At 31.7% G+C, this 19,866-nt stretch overlaps 1 protein-coding gene across 7 annotated transcripts in view; it reads right to left on the bottom strand.

Moving 5' to 3' along the window:
• Positions 1-19,866, bottom strand: part of LOC113518763 (modifier of mdg4) — a 362,824-nt gene that overhangs the window by 46,100 nt on the left and 296,858 nt on the right. Inside the window, exon 5 of one of the 7 annotated variants that reach the window (XM_052892515.1) lies at positions 18,634-18,857. The exons of the other annotated variants lie outside the window; for them this stretch is intronic. Coding sequence (XP_052748475.1) covers positions 18,649-18,857 — 209 coding nt within the window. The 3' untranslated portion in view covers positions 18,634-18,648. Of the gene's footprint in view, positions 1-18,633; positions 18,858-19,866 lie in introns of those variants that run through there. 7 annotated transcript variants of the gene reach the window in all.

Below are 19,866 nucleotides of genomic sequence, written 5' to 3'. Positions count from 1 at the left end.
TTTATTATTTCATTTTCAAAAGTGTGCACCACAGCGCGACACTGTTTATTGTTGTGTGTGGAGCAGACCCATCTACATTTGGGGCCTGATGTCGTTTTTAAACAAAACGTGTAACCTCCGATAAGTACTAATGTCTTCCCTTGGCGAGATTTCACAAATATCGCTGAAAACATAATACTATTTAATTTACAAATCACCGCAATAATCTTCAGATTTGATTCCGGATCGAGCCAATTCTAATATAATCATTATTATTTTTCTATATATGATTCATAATCATCACATTATTATATATTTTTTTATATTTTGAGATAAAACGATAGATACAAAAAATAAAAATAAATTTTATAGACAAATATTTAACTAATAATAATAAATAAATAATTTTTGTTCATTTTTATTATTTAAACATCATAAATATATTCTTTCGCACTTAGTTTTTCGTATTACGTCTTTCGCGTTTTGATTGCACATATGTCACTTTAGACATAGATAACAAAAGTCTATTGCTTGGTCTTGGTCTCTCTGTCCCACTCGTGTTTCAACCTGATTGTGTTTGCATGGCTGTGTTTCGGTTTGAAGGGTAGTTAAAACTTACAGTTTTTCGTATCATACGTCTTTCGTTATTTTTGCTCATGTCTATACATCATTTCCATCAGATGTAGATAACAAGTTGTAAAAAAATACGAGATAATAATAAACAAAATATTTTTTATTATATATTTTACAATATAAAAAAATAACATTAGTGATTATGTATATTATTCACTTTGACTATTTGATCTTGAATCGTATGTATCATAGCGCGGCACCGTCTGTGGTTGTGAGTGGAGCACACCCATCTACTCTTGGGGCCCGAGGTCGTTTTTAAACAAAACGTGTACCCTCCGACAGATAACAAAGTCTTTCCCCGACGCGATATCACATATTTTACTGAAAACAAATTTTACATTTTTTTACTTACTTATATAACAAATATTTTCTATATTTTATACAACCCTGGCAGAGGAGCTGACAGAATGAGATAGCAACGTCGGATGCCTCATTCTAACTCACGGACTCGCTAGCGATATCGATCCATCAACGAATTCGCTTGCTACTTGTCTAGAGGGCCCATTTAGTACTAACAATAGGTACAATACCTTTAACTTACCATGTAAACAGAAACATAAAGACAGGAGCATTAATGTAAAGTGAACGACCATTTCAGACAGGTTTGAAGGGTGGGATATGGCAATGAATTTACAGGGTACAGAGAAATAACACCTTAGTCCTCAGGAATGGCAACGCATGGGGTTGTCATGGGCGAAACAGTATACTCTGTTATGTTCATGGTACTGCTCATGTCTATAGGCGACGGTTACCACTTTCCATCAGGTGGACCGTCAGCTTGTTTGCCATTCTAAGTCGCATAAAAAAAAACAAAAAAAAATAAGAAAATTTTGATTAGTAAGATTGTTTATTTGCACAATACATTTTTTTTTACAATATTAAAATAGTTATTTAATAATGATTATGTGTATTATTCACTTTTATTATTTGATTTTCGTAAGTGTGCACCACGGCGCGGCACTGGCGGTGGTTGTGAGTGGAACAGCTCCATCTAATCCTGGGGCCCGACACCATTTGTGAACAAAACGTATATCCACCGACAGACAACAAAGTTTTCCCCCGGCGTGATTTCACATATTTTACTGAAAACATAGTTTTACATTGATTTTATTTTGGGTTGATACATATTCTATTTATTTATACTCTTGATTATATATTAAAAAAAACCTTACATGTCAAAAATATCACAATTGTAATTCAGGTTAGTATGTACGCTTAGGTACTAAAATTGCAATAAGCTAAATCTGTGAATGGATCTCCTAAGTGAAATATTCTTTGAATTAATTGAATAGAATTAAAAATATAAAAAAATCAGTTATTACCAACTCAACAAGTGGGCATGGTTAGTTTTCGATCTTTTATATTTAATTGTAGTAATAATATGTTAAAAATATGAATTTTAATAAATAATTCAATTTTAACAATCGGCTTTCAGCAGCGACATTTCCAAACGCATACTCCTTTTTAAAAGACTGACAGCACATTTATAATTTCTGCTGTATTTCGGGTGCCCACGAGCAGCGGAAGTCACTTATCAACAGGTCAGCCGCATGCACGTTTGTCCCATGTATTATAAAAAAAAATTAGATATCAAAGATTAATGCGATGTAGACATTCCACAGCGCATTAATCTCTGAATTCAATTCTTGGTCGAGCTAATTTACAATTATTGCATAAATATTGACTTTACTCATACATAGAACACTATTTAGTATTATCGATAGATACATATAATATCTTTAATTTACAATGATTAGTAAAAACAAAAAGACAGAAGTTCTGTGATGTAAAGTGGGCAGTCATTTTAGACAGAAAAAAACTATTAGAATTTTATTTGTTTAATAAGAGACCAGTAGATAATTTTATTTCGCAATACATTTTAAATATCGTCAGTAAAGTTTTAACATTGTGCAAGTCAACCAAAACACAGCCATACAAACACAAGTGCTTTACGGTTGAAACACGAATAGGACAGAGGTGCCCAAGCAAACGACTTTTGTACGAAGTCTCTCTCTGGTTAAGACTTTTTTGACTTACGTACTGTTAAAATTTCACTGACGAATATTACATTATTAAAATAATTAGTCAAGGATGATTATGTGTATTATTCGCTTTTATTATTTCATTTTTGAATGTGTGTAACACGGCGCGGCACTGGCGATGGTTATGAGTGGAGCAAACCCATCTAGTCCTGGGGCCCGACACCATTTGTGAACAAAACGTGTAACCACCGATGCGTATTAAAGTCTTACCCCTACGAGATTTCACGTATGTTACTGAAACCAAAAAAATATTCAATTTACAGAAAATTATTAACCTCTACTTATGCTGTAAGACATACATATCCCTAAATGAGAGCCACATGGCTTATTTATGTAACTTAGTTTAATTACAAAACCTGTATCTTCACTTGTAACTGAAACTGTCAAATGGTACATTATTAATAGCTGAATTGTTAATTTCAGTGTTTCAAATAAAAGCTATTATTCATTAAATTACATAATTGGCCAGTTGGTATAGGAATATTAACATATTGTACTATTATTTTATTTAGATAACAATAGCGCCCTCTAATGTCGATAAGTTATAAGATCAGGGAAGTGTTAAATAAATATATATATATATATATATATATATATATATATATATATATATATATATATATATATATATATATATATATATATATATATATATATATATATATATATATACCGACGAGATAAGAAGATTCCTGCAGTCACCCTGCACCACCATGCAGCAATTGATGTCACGCCGACCTACATAACATCTGGATGTCAGCTAATACCCGATGACCCGGAGGTTGTGGCCTCCGGAGTTGAAGCCGGGGTAGTGAGATTCGCTTCGAGGCCCCTACCTGACCCGTCAAAGGCGGGTAAGACCAGATTGATTAATTGATTGTAAACGAAAGCCACTTATAATGGATTACCAGATTTAAATGCCCTTCATAACAGCAAACAATGGATAAAAATTTTAAAATGATCTAAAATTTAGTTTCATTTAATCTTTGAATCACCAGATCAAAAATAAACCTTTTTCGACTAAGATCCTATACGTAAAAAAAGATTGTTATTTTTATGATAGAATAACAAACAAGCTGACGGTCTACCTGATGGAGAGTAATAACAGTCATCTATAGACATGAACAACAGCATGGATATCACATTTTTTTATCTAACTTAGAATGGTAAACAATCTGACGGCCTACCTAGTGGAAAATGGTAACCGTCGCCTATAGACATAAGCAATACCATGGACATAACAGAGTGTACTGTTTCGCCCATGATACCACCCATACGTTGCCATTCCTGAGGACTTTAGTGTTATTCCTCTGTACCCTGTAAATTCACTGCACTCAAATGCATTGTGATGCCCCTGACACCTATCATATGTTACTACAACTACTAGTTTTATATCCCCCCCCCCCCTCCCTAATTACGAACATAAGTCCATTTCTTCCTTAAGAATTTGATAAATTTTTGTGCTTCAACTAACGTATGTAGAAAAGAAAATCAAGTGAATTTTAATAAGACATTAGATTTTTAATTATTTGTATAAAACAAAGTAATGTAAAAAAGAAAGAGAAGATATTTACAAAAATATATTTAATTCAAAGTCACAAATATTTTAATGATAATATATTAAATTGTACGTAATAAATTAATGAAGACTACATATTATTTCTGATGAAATAAAAGGATCTCTCTCGTATACTAGTTATATTATTAATTATAATATTCATTAGAAAAAACGGTTATATTATTATATTATATTATATTAATTATATTATAACCCCCGGCAGAAGCACAGTCGGCCGAGGTTCAGGGCCCCAGGGAGAGAAACCGGCGTACAATGCGGGCAGATTATTATTATTTTTCAATTTTTACACAAATTCTCATCTCTCCTCTTAAGGAGAGGAGATGGCAACTATACTATATTATTAAAATACTTTGATATATTTTTTTAAGAGTCTCCTTTTATCAGGGCAAATATATCATGTATTCTCTTCCAACCAGCTCTATTCCAGACCATATCTCTGATCTCTTTATACGACATGGACGCCTAGTATTTCCTTTATCTGTCCCATGGAATTATTTCTCTTCTTAAACTTCGATATAAGTAATAATAAATTAATTTTATAATAAAATTTAAGAGATGTTTATTTACGTCACTTGCAAGGCACCTATACCTATAAGACTTACAATATTGTCACAATTTTTCATATTACAAAGCTATAGTGAACTATCCTTTCTCCAGCTGGAGCAAAATAAACACATTTACGAAAGAATATCGGAGATTAGCATCAATGGACATACATACACGAGTTTTTATATATATAAACATAATATAAATCAATTCTTAAGAATACGTTATAGCATGCTGTTCTAATTTGGTCAGACTTATGGACTTTACTGCAATAAAATATATTGTTAATTTAATATTTATTATAATAAAATATAACTAGATACGAGTCCATGATAATTATCACACTCTTTGATCCAAGTTTAAGTTTTAGATCAAAGCTTAATGATTGTGCGTATTGCATATTGCTCTCTATTACGCCATCGATTGTATATACCGCCAAACTACACTTAGCACTTATGGGGTCTTTTATATTTAAAAATATTTAAGATGAGACCTTTAGTATCATCACATTCTTTTATCCTAGTTAGAGTTTTAAATTAATACTTTAATAATTGTATTGATGTTATCACTATCACGCTATCAAGTGTCAACACCGTCATACTGTGTTTAGTAAAATAATGCTATGTCTTTTATATTAATCTGTTGCCAAGCCATCTGCTAATTGTGGCAACTACTGGTAAACCTCCTCTTTAGGGTAAGCTTATGCTCACCAGTGGGCAATAGACAGCTGAGATCAAGTTGTATACATTCTCATTATTTTGCCATAAATTGTGTATACCGCCTTTATTAAAGATGGAGTGTCTCCATAAAAATACTTTGCAAAAAACGGGTCAACTTTTGCATACAATTATGCGTGATAAATAGTTTTGAGTGATTCCTTTATAACTTCTATATTTATTATGTTTTATAATTTTTGCATTTTTTTAATTTTTTTTATACAACTTAGAATGGCAAACAAGCTGACGGCCCACCTGATGGAAAGTGGTAACCGTCACCTATAGACATGAGCAGTACCATGGACATAACAGAGTATACTGTTTCGCCCATGATACCCCCCATGCGTTGCCATTCCTGAGGACTCAGATGTTATTCCTCTGTACCCTGTAAATTCACGCCATGTTCCACCCTTCAAACCGAAACACAGGGACAGAGGTTGGGTACCTAGCAATCGACTTTTGTACAAAGTCTCCCTCTGGTAAATGCGTAAACACTTATTTTACTTATTAAATAATGCATCAAGATACATTTTATGACTCAGCATATAGAACGCTGTTAAAAAAAAGTCAGCTAATTTGACAATTAGCTGACAAAAAGTTGACCCGTTTTTGAGGTTCGATGCTATATCTGTATAATTTAAGATATTGCTATATATATAGTAATATTAACAATGTGTTTCATATTTAAAAACATAGTACTAAAGACAAAGCCTTTACAATTAATCACCTTTAGAATATTAAATTTACGATGAATATTTTAATGATTATGCATCGTGTACATTCTAACTATTTGATCATCGATCGTGTATACCGCCGCACTGCACCTCCGATTGTGATGTGTTGAACAGACCCATCTTATTTTCTGATTTGTAACACGCTTCTGATAAAACGTGTAACCATTTATTTGTAACAGTGGTCTCCCTCGCTGCGATCTTAGTAACAAAATACCTGAAAAAAAAATATAAATAATATATCAAATAAAATAAATCTTTATAAAATAAACGTTTAAAACACTATTTTTAGTTTAATGGATACATAACTTTTTTTTATTTACACATTTTATACGTATTAAATAAAATAAAATTATTGATTGTTCCATAACAATTAGCAATAGCAGTTTCCATAAAACAATGTTTTATGGTAATATCAAAAAAATAATGAGGCAATTCTATATGTCCGTTAAAAGAGAAGTGACCTAATTAGAGTAAATGTACACAGCGATAAATTATATTTATGTATGCCTAGTATGTATGTATCTCTCTCATACACCTCTAAAGTCTGACTGCGGTTGTCAATCCGCCTGCAAAGCGTAGCAATTACTGATAAAATCCCCCCAAGGCGGAGGCTTATGTTCAGCAATGGACAGTTAAAGGCTGACATGATGATGATGCTTAGTACATTAGTTTGTTAGTTCGTGCAATTGACGTACGTGCGTGAACTTATAGTTAGGTGTTCATACACGTCACTATAATATACGTTCATATATATATGGACAGACTGATGGTGATATCATTATCATATCAGCCGTAAACTATCCCTTGCTGAACATAGGTCTCCTCCTATTGGAGAGTTTTGCCAGAAGTTGTCACGCTTGGCAACCACAATCAGGCTTTAGTGAAGACAGGTGATGGAAACTCTACTTGTGCTATTAATGTGTGCTACAAGGAAACCAGTGAGGGATGATAAATAAAAATGTAGTAAGGTCTTTTAACCCATTATGATGAATTCACCATTAATTAATAACAATATTTTCCAGAGGCTACCACGTGGAAGTCGATCTAAAAGTATACTCGTGTATTACGTGGAATCTGGCCACTAATTCCTATTACTAAAAATCACTCCTTCTTCCCTCACGTTTTTCTGATTTTCCTGCTGTAAAATATCTCATTTCTACAAAAAAATACAAAAATACTATAAAAATAAATTGTTAAATGTATATTATAGAATGTTTATGTTTTATGGACCTTTTCACTATAGTCCCATTAACCGTATGTATCACAGCATTGCAACCTCTATTATGATGGGTGGAACATACCCATGATATTTTCCCATTAGTATTACGCTTTTGGTAATATGTGTAATCATCCAGTTTTAGCAGCCGCTTCCTCTTCTTTGACATGATGTTTACATATTCTGAAAAGGAAATCAAAAATATAAATATTTTTAAACATCTTTTCTGAAAATATTATAATCTGTTATTTTGTTTTAGATAGATTGTTTTCTCCAAAAAATTACAATAGTATATTTATTACAAATATACAATTTGTACAAAATCACCAGAGGGAGACTTTGTACAAAAGTCGATTGCTTGGGTACCTCTGTCCCATTCGTGTTTCAACCGTGAAGCAGCTGTGTTTGTATGGCTGTGTTTCGATTTGAAGGGTGGGATATGGCGTGAATTTACTGGGTACAGAGGAATAACACCTGAATCCTCAGAAATGGCAACGCATGGGGGGTAACATGGGCGAAACAGTATACTCTGTTTTAAATATGGATCATTTTTAAATATGTTTGTTTACCTTTTAAACCTTAGAACCAATTTTAAGGAAATTTTGTAAATATGTGTTGATTATTGTAACTTGAGAGCTAGGATGGTTTTTGTTTCGAAAAGACAAAAATGGACTTTGTAAATTGTCAGTTGAGGGCATAACAACATCTGCAGGTCAACTAGTTGATATATAAGTAACTTAAAAAAAACCTAGAAAGACTAGACTATTATGAAAAGAAAAAAAAAAGATAAAGTTAAGAAAATCATGTTTAATAAATTATGAGTTAAATTCGATAAAATGTAACTTCTCATAACAAAAAGAGAAGAGTCCTGTCTAGATCTTTGAAAAGAAATATTTATTAAATGTGGATAATGGGTAATTTTTCCTATGGCTGAGGTTATACTACCGATAATACATACACACACACACACACACAACGCACACGCACACGAACACGCACACGCACACGCACACACACACACACACACACACACACACACACACACACACACACACACACACACACATAAAATTACCCATAATCAAGCATAAAATATATTTTCTGGTTTTAAGACAAATCCTAAATAGTGTACATTTTATTCTGTTCATTAATACTCGTAGAACTCCTAAAATTGTAAACATAGATTAACATAGAAGTTTGGAATTTTTTTGAATATGCTACATATTCACATAACATATATGTTGTGACAATATATGGACTACATTATACAAATTTTTCTAGACTAAAAATGCATGGTCCTCGTAAGTTTACGGACTTAATTAATTAAAATTAATAACGGTATTGTTATTGTAATTGGAGATTTTTGTATACTTACATATATTACTACTGTATATAGTCACAAGAACTTTTAGTACCAATGAAGTATGAAACAATTATGTATTATAAAGAAAAAAGTAAAAATGAAATTCGGTTATTTTCACAATTTTATTTTTATTAAACTCACATTTTAATTATATTTATATTGCAATTTATAATATTAATCGAATATTAAATAATTTGCTTACTATATATGGCATTATTTTATTGCACAAGGATAATATAAAAACATAATAAATAATCAGTAAAATCAGTTCACATTAGAGAAAGATATAAAGTACCACAAAAACAAATCCAGTTATTGGAGGAATGATTTTTTATGAAGGATATTTTGGATGTATACGAATATATATCAAGTTCATTGTATTTCTTAAATCAACTTGCATGACTATATTTTTATTTGGAAGAGTTTTCTTTCAAGATAGTTCCATGCTAAATGTTTGAATTGAAGGCGTCTTTTTTGTGTATAAATAATTTAAAAAATAATAAGAGATTTTGAGTAATTTTTTTTAGGCAAATTGTTCAATTTATTTAATATTGTCACTGGGTTTTATCTTATTTTACGACTGACTGCTATTTCCGCCAACTGTTTCGTTTGTCAACGACTTGAAGGAAGCATTAATACCGAAGATCAAAGAAAAAACTAGGGCAAAAAAAATAGTAATATAATTTAGAGACTGAGTTTTGTATTAAAAAAATAATATTTATATTGAGAAAAAAAAACTAATAAAAAACGGAATTACGAGGTGTGATATTTTTTGAAACAATTGTTACGGCTGTTATAACAAAGAGCCGTTCCACATTTTTCACAGATCGTCAGTGTGTAACCGGTGCATAGTGGAAATTTGCACCGCAAACGTTTCTCCATCCATCCGGGCCAGTGTCTATATTGGTCTAATCTCATATCATCCGATGGAACATTCTTCCTTTTCCTCAACGGGAACTCAACATCTATTACATAAATAATTATTATATAATTAGTACGTAAATTTAAATCACGAGTAGATACATTAATATGGACGTAATAAGGAAAAGTACCATGGATTAAAAACGTTGGCGAAAATTACATACAATATAACGAATTAAGAACGTTGGTTGGACATTGGACTTGATCTTTGTTGGAAAAAAAAATACAACTTCCATCATGACAAATTTAGTATAAGAACAACAACAGTGTTACCATTTCAAATAAAAATATAATAATATAAATCGGTTATTGATTACACACTCTGTACACATACTATATATACATTATTAATACGAATAAATATATATGAAAACACATAGAATCTAACTAACGACGTTATGCTTTTTAAACACTGTTAATAATTGACAGTAGCTTAAAAAAATATTTATATGGCAACACTTCATATCCACCTTGTTAACTAAGTTGGTAATTAAAATTTAATCAACAATATTTCAATAATACATAGTTTATTAAAAAAGTAATAAATATAACAATAATAATAGGTGGAAAGCAACATCTCTTAAAGCTAATGACAAGAAAACATACTATTCATACCACGGGCATGTCCAACAAACTGGACCAACAGTTGTTAAAAATTTAATCTAATGAAAATATTATTTGAGAAAAATGTTTAATTTCATTGAGAAATATGTTCAGATTCTTTGAGAAATATGTTTAGTTTTTTTTTAAGAAATATGTTTAGTTTCTTTAAGACAAAAAAGTTTAGTTTTACTGACAGAACACTCTCATAAAATAATGCTAATGATTCCGAATTCAGAAAAAAAATTATTAGTAAGAAGGATTGCCGACCCTATTGTTGTATCCAACCAGATTGACATCTACGTTTCTCCTAGAATCCATTGTGATTAATTACATCATCGTTATGACGGAATAACAGATCTGATTTCGTTCTCACTTTAAATTCCTCACTAACATAAACCTATAGCACAGTCAGAGCTACCAGTCCATTTTATTTTTTAAAGAAAATACTTTTTTTTAATATAAAAAAAAACAATAGATACATAAATTACTGTTCTTCTAAATCATTGTATGTCGTTGTATGATGATCCATATAATAAATTATCTGATCATTAATTGTGTGTACGGCAGATTTACAGCGATACTTCGCGTGTGACGTGCACCTCCATCTCGTCTTCCCTCCTCCGTGTCCATTGAACCTAAATCTGAAGCCTCCCACTACTAGAATGTCCCTGCCTCTAGAATTAGTCAGGAACAAAGCAACAGGATTATCTGTGAATAATACCAATAAGATATTTCAGTAACAGATTTTTTTTATAGAAAATCATCTTTATAAAAACAAAATTTAATGACTCTATTGCTGGATTGGAAATGTATGCTATCTGCTGAGAAGAATCCGTAAGAAATCCAACAGTTACTCTTTTCAAAGCTCTAATAACATTATGTGTATTGACTTAAATAACATGGTATTTAAAAGTCCGAGCATAATCAACATCAAGCACGTTTGTCATGTAAGTAATCATTTAAAATTTTGTTCAATAAGGGTTTCTCCTTACACTTACGTAAGGTCAATAACTTCCTGTCATATACCCTTTTTTCTTGTTATATTTCACACATATATGTACATACATAGAGACAAAGAGAGTACTATATATAAGATGAATTAAAAAAGGTAAATCATATGAAGCACCTAAAGCTATGGGACATATATATACTTCTAGTCACTAAGCAATAAATAAAAAATGTAACATAAAGATAATTTCCAACAGCAACGAGCAATAACTATGCAAATGCAGTATAGGACGACCCTCCACTAGATGCAGTGACAATCTTAAATGCATTGCAGGGAGTCAGTGAATACAGATGGCTCAGGACCGTTCCTTATGGCAGTCTATGGGGGAGGCCTATGTCTAGTAGTGGACGGATAATAGCTGAAATGATGATGGTGATGAATCAACTATAATTACTCATAAAACCACAATAGCAATCAAGCATAAGGCCTGCCCGATATTATACGTTTTCCATGGCCTGTACGTAAGTAGAATTAAAAAGATAACGCAAGTAGATTTAAAATCTGTGCCTGTTTTTTTGTAATATATAAAAGAAGAATGCATTCTTCAATTGGGGTAGATAAAAAAAAATCAAAAGGCATAATAACATTATAATATAAAATTTTCAACAGTTATAATTATCTATATTGTATATATGTATCCTTTAAATTATTTTGTTTTGATTTTAACATTTTTTCACAGACAAATTTCATAAAAATAAACATTAATTGCTCAGTAAACAAAACATACGAGCTAATTATAATATTTCATTATCCTATTTTATAACCTATTAAACCTTAAACGTAATATAACAATATTATAATTAAAAAAAAAAAAACTGATAAAGGCAAAATGCTAGGCCATCCTATACAACATGACAATTTTTCAAAGAGCATAGTAGAAGAAAATATATATATATATATATATATATATATATATATATATATATATATATATATATATATATATATATATATATATATATATATACAACGAGGAATAACTACATGGGACACATAAAAGAAACACTAAGTGTCGTATAGGGAGGTCAAGGATATGGCGTGGGATAGAACTGGCTGCAAGAAGATGCATGAATTAGTTGCACCGACAAGAGGAAACTCTTAAATGAAAAGAGATATAGTTGCAGAATAATCGCATAAAAAAATTATAAAAAATCAGGTCAATACTTTAGTTCTGAAATCATAATAGTTGATTACGCTACAATCTTCAATTCTTTATTATCTACTTTTATTAATATGTACGTTACACGATATATTCGACAATTGATATGCAATCAGTAATATTTTATTACACTGGTCCCAGAGTAGTTTCATCTCGATATTGAATCTTCACATTTATCTCCATCTTACACTAGCTTTTTGCTTGTTACTTCGTACGTATGAATTGCAGAAATAGGAAAATGGATGAAATAAACTAAATTCTAAATGGCATATCAAGATAAAATATACACTAAATTTTAAATTACACCTTCAAGAATACAACTGTGAAAACTGAATCCAATTTAGTGCAGTAGATTTTGCGTGATACTGGAATAAACACACGGATACGAGCAAAAAGGCAATATTTAAAAAACTATTGTATTTTTTTTTTAATGGATGATTAATGGAATGGTAACCCCGCCTGCGCTATCGGTATACGCTGGCGGGGCGCCAGTGAGGGGTGATAGGTGAATAATGAAAAAAGGCAGGTCAGTCAGCCCATCGTGATGAATACACATGGAACTCAGCACGATGGTTTCCAGGGGGAACAGCGTGAAGGTCGACCTGACAGGGTATATTGCTAGCAATTGGACTGGTAGCCCGCATTACTAACGATCCCTTCCCCTCTGACTATTGTAATGGCTCCTATTGCTTTTCTCAAGACCCCTCATATTTACTTAAATATGTCCCATGTATGTATCCATGTATTTATTATATTAATAAATAAGATTATTCGATCTCTATGAATTGCAGTCCACTTGTTATATGTTCGTCTATAAAGTAAACCACATTTTGATTAATAGTATGGACCCTGGCTTTGCAACCGAAGCGTTCATGGGTGGCGCATCGCCACCGTACTTTGTCTTCTGTAGCTTTATTTACTCTGTACTTGCAACTGCGGAGGAACATCATTTGCCGGCCTCTTGAATTTTTGAAGAACATCGGCTGTAGGTCTGTACAAGAAGACTGTATTGAATAATTAAAATTTGCATGATTCAGCTTTATAAATAAAACAAAAATATATAAAAGATTTTTTTTTCAGAATCATTTGTCTACTTCTACCGCTGTGATGAACGCATCGTAAAAAAAAGATATGTGAAAAAATAAAAAATATAATAATAAGATTAACAAAAATTATCGACTAGATAAAAGAAGAATATAAAAGAAGAGAGAATAAAAGTATTCATAAATATTCATTATGCATATAACTCTAATGTAATTGTAATCTTTATCTAGAAGAATCTCATTTTAATAAATAAACTACATATTTATTATGTACACTTCTTATTCTCCAGAAGAGGAATTACGTATACTAAAGTTATTATTTACATGTTACTATTAAAAAAGAATACTAAGTGTAATTTCGAAAATACACTACATGTGATACATTTTAATAATTAAAGTGTCTTTAGATTTGTGTTTATTTTGGGAATACCATAAACTACGTTACTATATTACCAAATTTATCAAAAACTGACGACAATTAATTTATTTTACATTTGAAATTCGGGATTTTGTGATTTAATCACAATCGCTTATTGTTATTGTTGTGGTAAATTGATGTAACAAAATTTCTAATAGATATAAAATACATTGTAAGAATTATTTTATTTATTTTCCATCTTCTACATTTATATTCTCAAATTTTCTATTAAACTTTAGTTTTTCTCTTCATATAACATTCTCGTATTCTCGATTATCGGTACAGTAACTTCGTACAATAACTGTTGCATGTCAATAAATAATTCCGCCATTTCTTGTGATTTCAAACAACCATCTTACTCCTTTCCACTCCAAGCCTTTTTTTTATTCCACCAGCTCCACGCTAAAATTGCGTTTTTTTTTTACTTTTAGGGGTTTTTTCGTATTTTGTAAATAAAGTTGATTTTTTCTTATATGATAAACTTTATTTTATGAGTAATTACAGGATACTATATTATAATTCTTAATTCTAATCTTTATAATCCTTTTGGTATGGCACAAAATCAATGTCGAGTGACACTCGACATTGGAGTGGAAAGGGTTAATATTTGTAACTTAGTTACGCATATCTTTTGTAAATTATCTTTACAATCTGACATTCAGATACAGACAGAATGATAGGGTTTAAAAACAATTTGTGGTCACCTTACCACCGACAAAAAAAAATACTTTAATAAATAATATAATCTATTCTGGTCATATCATCTGATATGGCCAGAATGGAAGTGAATGCGGAAATGACTGCGAATAGAGAAGAATAGAAGAGAAAAACATATAACGCTGACCCCAAATAATAACCCATTAATGCGCCATTGTTGGGTATGAGATATTAACTATCTATGCCAAGTTAAGCAAGAAACTTGAGGGTTTACCATGAAATGAATTTCCGAATTTTCAAATTCAATTCCCTGCTTTTTTATACTTAAATCGACTCAGTAAATAGAGCTTAACATTTCTTTTGTCATAAATCCTATCATAAAAGTCCCCGTCCAAGGAACAATATTTTAATATTATTAGTATTTATAAATAGTATATATCATGTAATTTTTAACATCAAATTTGTGCCTCGTTCGGTCCTGAAATTTCGGAAAACATTTTATAGTAGGTTCTTTTATTGTAGGCTTCATTTTCATGTTTCACTTTCACAATTTAAAATAATTTCACTTCACTTTTCACTTTGATAAACAATTAATATCGACGTAATTCTTAGTGGGCAGGTGACAATGTTCATTTCTAAGAGACACGATATACGATTCGACCGTTAAAATTCTTGCACGACAGCCCTTGGAGTAATGAGTGGAGCACGCCCATCGCAGTGTGCCCGAATTCTCGGAATGCTTGTAGTATGTGTATCCTAAGTGCTTCAACAATAGTTTTCCTCTTTGAGAATGCACAAATATGCCTGTAAACAAAATATAATCAAATAGTCTGCAAACATTTTCTTTTTCATCTTGAACGCACACATTATAAAAATGTAGCGGAATTAATTTTAACCATTCTACCAAATGAATCTAATGTTGTCAATACTTACGTATAAACTAAAAGTCTAACATTACATCATATATGATAAACCAGTTTATTAAACCTTATATATATATACGACATATCGATATATAGTACGACATGTGACCACATCATCTTTAGCGAACACGACATGCGAAGAGACGACATGTTCCATGAATACAACCAACCGAAAAGAGAAAATTCCACTCTCAACAGTTGGCCGTTCTATGCCGGCTCATTTATTAATAGCAGTGCATATTAAAACCCACAATTACCATTATACGAGCACCTGGATACCAACTTGGTCTTCTAAACTTGGTTTAAAGACGGGTTATAAGAATTGTAGACGATCCCAAGCTCACAGGCGGTATCGAGCCGTAAAGACTAAAACGAGACTTTGCCTCTCTTTGAGTGTTCTACCTCTTGTACAACGGATTGTGTTCTGATGAATTGTTTAAAATAATGCCTACAGTCACCTTTTATCATTGCACCGCTCGTCATCAACAGGGAATCCATCTTCATGCGCTTGAGCCTAAATGATCAAATATAATGCGGTTTCAGAGAAATTTTCACGTATGAACGCTCAGACTACAGCCTATTACAGCTGAATTAGCTCCCTGCTGAGGTTTTCCCTAGAGACTACAGTATGGGGTTCTTTAAAAAGTGTATATTAAAGTTTTTTCAGGGTGGGCAACGCACACGTGACACCCCTGGTGTTGTAAGCTTCCATAGGCTACAGTGATCGTTTACCATCAGACGGGATATATGCTTGTCATCTTTGTGATATAAAAAAATCAAAACTCATTAATTGCATGATTTACTTTTTAGTAATATAAACACAATATACTATTTTTAGCGTAATATAAAATTTTTAATGATGTAACTCTCGTTTTATATTTAAATGATAACATAATTTATATATGATAACATATTGGGTTGGTACATATGAAATTGCCGATTGCGCAACAATATAAAACAGTGGACGCATATTACCAAACACGTTATGACTTATTCATTTTTGTTATTGTAAGCAAAGCATCGACACTTGATTAATATTTCAAACACCATCAGAGGATTTAGTCGTTAGACGTGATTCAAGTTTTTCTTTCTTATCATGGATTCGAAAAAATTAGAGGTGTCACGTTTTACGAGTTCAAAGTTGGATAAAGTGCACGTGCAATGCAAACAGCAAAAAAAATGAGAGATTAGGTGAGAATACAGTTTCTGAACGAACACTGAGAAATTGGTTCCAAAATTTCTTTGTGGAGTAGAGAATTTTGGAAATGAGCCTCGCGGTAAACCTTCGCGCGTACTGGATCTACAAGTTTTACAACAATTAGTGGAGTCCAATATACATTTAAGCGCACGAGAACTTGTACAAGAACTCGCTGTTAGCCAAAATTGGTTAACAGAAGTGGTGTAATTCTGCTTCATGACAACGCTAGACCACATGTCGCCAAAATCGTTAATAAAAAAAATATAAGAGCTGAAATATAAAGTTTTACCGCACCCTGTCGCCTGATCTTTTTCCAACAGATTACCATATTTGCAAAAGTTATGACAATTTTTTGAAAAATAATGCCCATGATAATTATTTTGTCAAGAATAAATAATTTTCAAATAAAAACGTTTTGTTTTTGATCCTCTGTTTAAATCGGCAATTTCATGTGCACCAACCCAATACAAATAAAAGTAAAACAAGAAAATATCAACACTAACTTTAACAATGAAGAAAGGTTCTTTATTGGCGACCTCAAACGGAGAAACGCCATGTAGAATGCCTCCCCCCACAAGATGGAATGACGACCTCAAATGCTTTGCAAGAAAACAGTGAATGCAGGTAGCTCATTTCCTTTCGGACGGAACAAGTTTACTAGGCGCGAATTCCACAGAACGTAGTCAACTACGCGCGAATTCCGCAGAATGCATTCGACTATGCGCGAATTCCGCTGACATTTTATTTTATTGTTTGGTGTTTATTATTCCTTAACATGATTCGACACATGCAAGTTGGAACTATTATTTGTAATCGTATAAAATTAAGCATGTTCTTCAAAATCATGATTATGGCCTTCAAAAGCACGTATAATCGTGTTTGTTTCGTCTAATACATGTACATATGCTTTGCATCTACGCTTGTTGCACCTCCATCGACTTTTCCAATCACATTTTGAATAGGTATTGATGTCTCGATAGAACAAAAAGCCATTTAGATATACGAGATCTGTCCCCCTCCGCGATTTTACATACTGCACTAAAAGAAATAATGTTATATTACGTTAAGTACATTTAAAAATATATTTTAATCAGAATGCAGTAAAATGAGGGAAAAAAATATTTGGGTGCGCATAGAAAGCAAGAAAGTAATATATAAAGACATATATTACTTTCTTGTTTTGAAACAGCGCATTACATAACGATAATGACAGAATGATGACTGATAAGTCGTACATCATTCCGTCATTCCCGTTGTGTATGTAATACGTTGCACCATACTTACTCTTGAATGAGCGTTACTTGTTATTTTTTACAAGTACAGTACTAATCTATGTTCTTGTGAATGAAACTGACTTATACTAAATATTAGCTTAAGTTATATTAATAGTAAACAAATAAAATAGCAATATTTTAATAAAACAGTTTATTAATCACATGATAAATGCTTTTACAATAATTTTCTTATTAATTTAATAGACAGAATAATTATTATAAAAGCAGTTATCATTTTATTCTCGCAGAGAAAAAAAAACAATACAATGTAATAAAATATTTTAAAATCAAATACACAACGATATTATTATACTTTTTTTTTTTTAATTCTACACAATTTTATTACAACTAAAATTGTATATAAACATTATGAAAGCTCGAAAAAAATATTTTTTATTTAATTAATTAATTTTTTGAGTCTGTATTTGGAAAATATCCCTCTATTACTTTTATTATTATTATTATATAATATATTACTATATTACTATTAATTTTCGGGGAGATCAAATTAATTTTCAAATAGTTTTCATTAAATTAAAAATATCCTCTGTTATTATTATTTTTTAATTATTTTTCTTGATCATTCGAGCTACTGCAGATACAGTTTTAATCTCCGGGGATAACAAATTAATTTTTCAATCGTAATCCAGTTTGCACATTCTTTTAGGATGTGAATGGTCTTCAATCGCCAATATTATTTCACCGTCAACCGTGTGAATCCTGGCGGAACATTTTCGAACTGAGCACCGCCATCTTATTTTGTTTCTGCTTGAGGTATTTCTAACATAACTATAACCGTTGAGAAATAACAATTTGAAACCTCGTGAGGTACACACCAGGCGAGCTGTAACAAAAAAGCAAAATGTTATAATTACAAATAAAAAAATTTAAATATACAATCAGGACTTAATGCGATGTAAATGCTTTTACATGTGAATAGTACCGGTGGGAAAGGGATTGAAGTAATGGGGTCTAACCGATGATAATGATCAACCTCCACGCGGTTCCCCCTGGAAACCATCGCGATTAATTCTAGTGGAATGCGTCACGATGGGCTAACTGGCCTGCTTCATTGTCACCTATCATCCCTCACTGGTGCCCTGCCAGCATATACCGATAGCGCAGGCGGGGTTACCATTCCATTATCAGCCAATAAAAAAGAAGGTTAATAGTATCTACATTGCTTATTATATTTTATTATATATATCTTTCATGCCGTATTAAGGCTCGTTTAACTCATTGTTAAACATTATTTCTCGTGTGGTCCGGCATAAAATAGGCCACTCGTTCCTTTCCCATGGGTGTCGTAAAATCCGACTAAGGGAGGACGAGGGATGGGCAGCAACGTCCCTTAAAACATCTCCAAAGACTAACTGCGATTGCCAGTCGAAACTTGCTTGAGGGGAGTTTTGGCACCCGCCTGCCAAGCGTGGCAAGTACTGGCAAAACTCCCCTTATAGAGAAGGCTTAAGTCCAACAGTGAACAGTTAACGGCTGAAATAATAAATAATAATGAACACAATTATTAAAATATCCTTTATTTAATAAACATTATTATATTACACGTGATGATTAAACAATTTTTCGATTTAAACAATGTTATTTCACATAAATACATATTTAAAATGATCTAGAATATTTTTTTTTATTTATAATCTGTTACTAAATACATTGATTCTGACCTCAGAATATTTAATACCTATCAATGTCATTCATAGAGATATCTCTGAAACCTTTAGAGATCGATTATCTCTAAAATTAAAATTTGATAGTTTTATGAAGAAGTATCATTTTTGAATCAGGCCTGTTCCTAAAAAGTCTATCTTCAGCAGTGGACAGATAATGGCTAATAT

This window comes from Galleria mellonella, unplaced genomic scaffold (assembly GCF_026898425.1).
Source record: "Galleria mellonella isolate WM207_F2 unplaced genomic scaffold, CSIRO_AGI_GalMel_v1 utg159, whole genome shotgun sequence".
In the NCBI taxonomy this organism is placed as follows: Eukaryota; Metazoa; Arthropoda; class Insecta; order Lepidoptera; family Pyralidae; genus Galleria; species Galleria mellonella.
The sequence above is the reverse complement of the archived record's forward strand: the minus strand, read 5'-3'. Positions and strand labels throughout refer to the sequence as shown.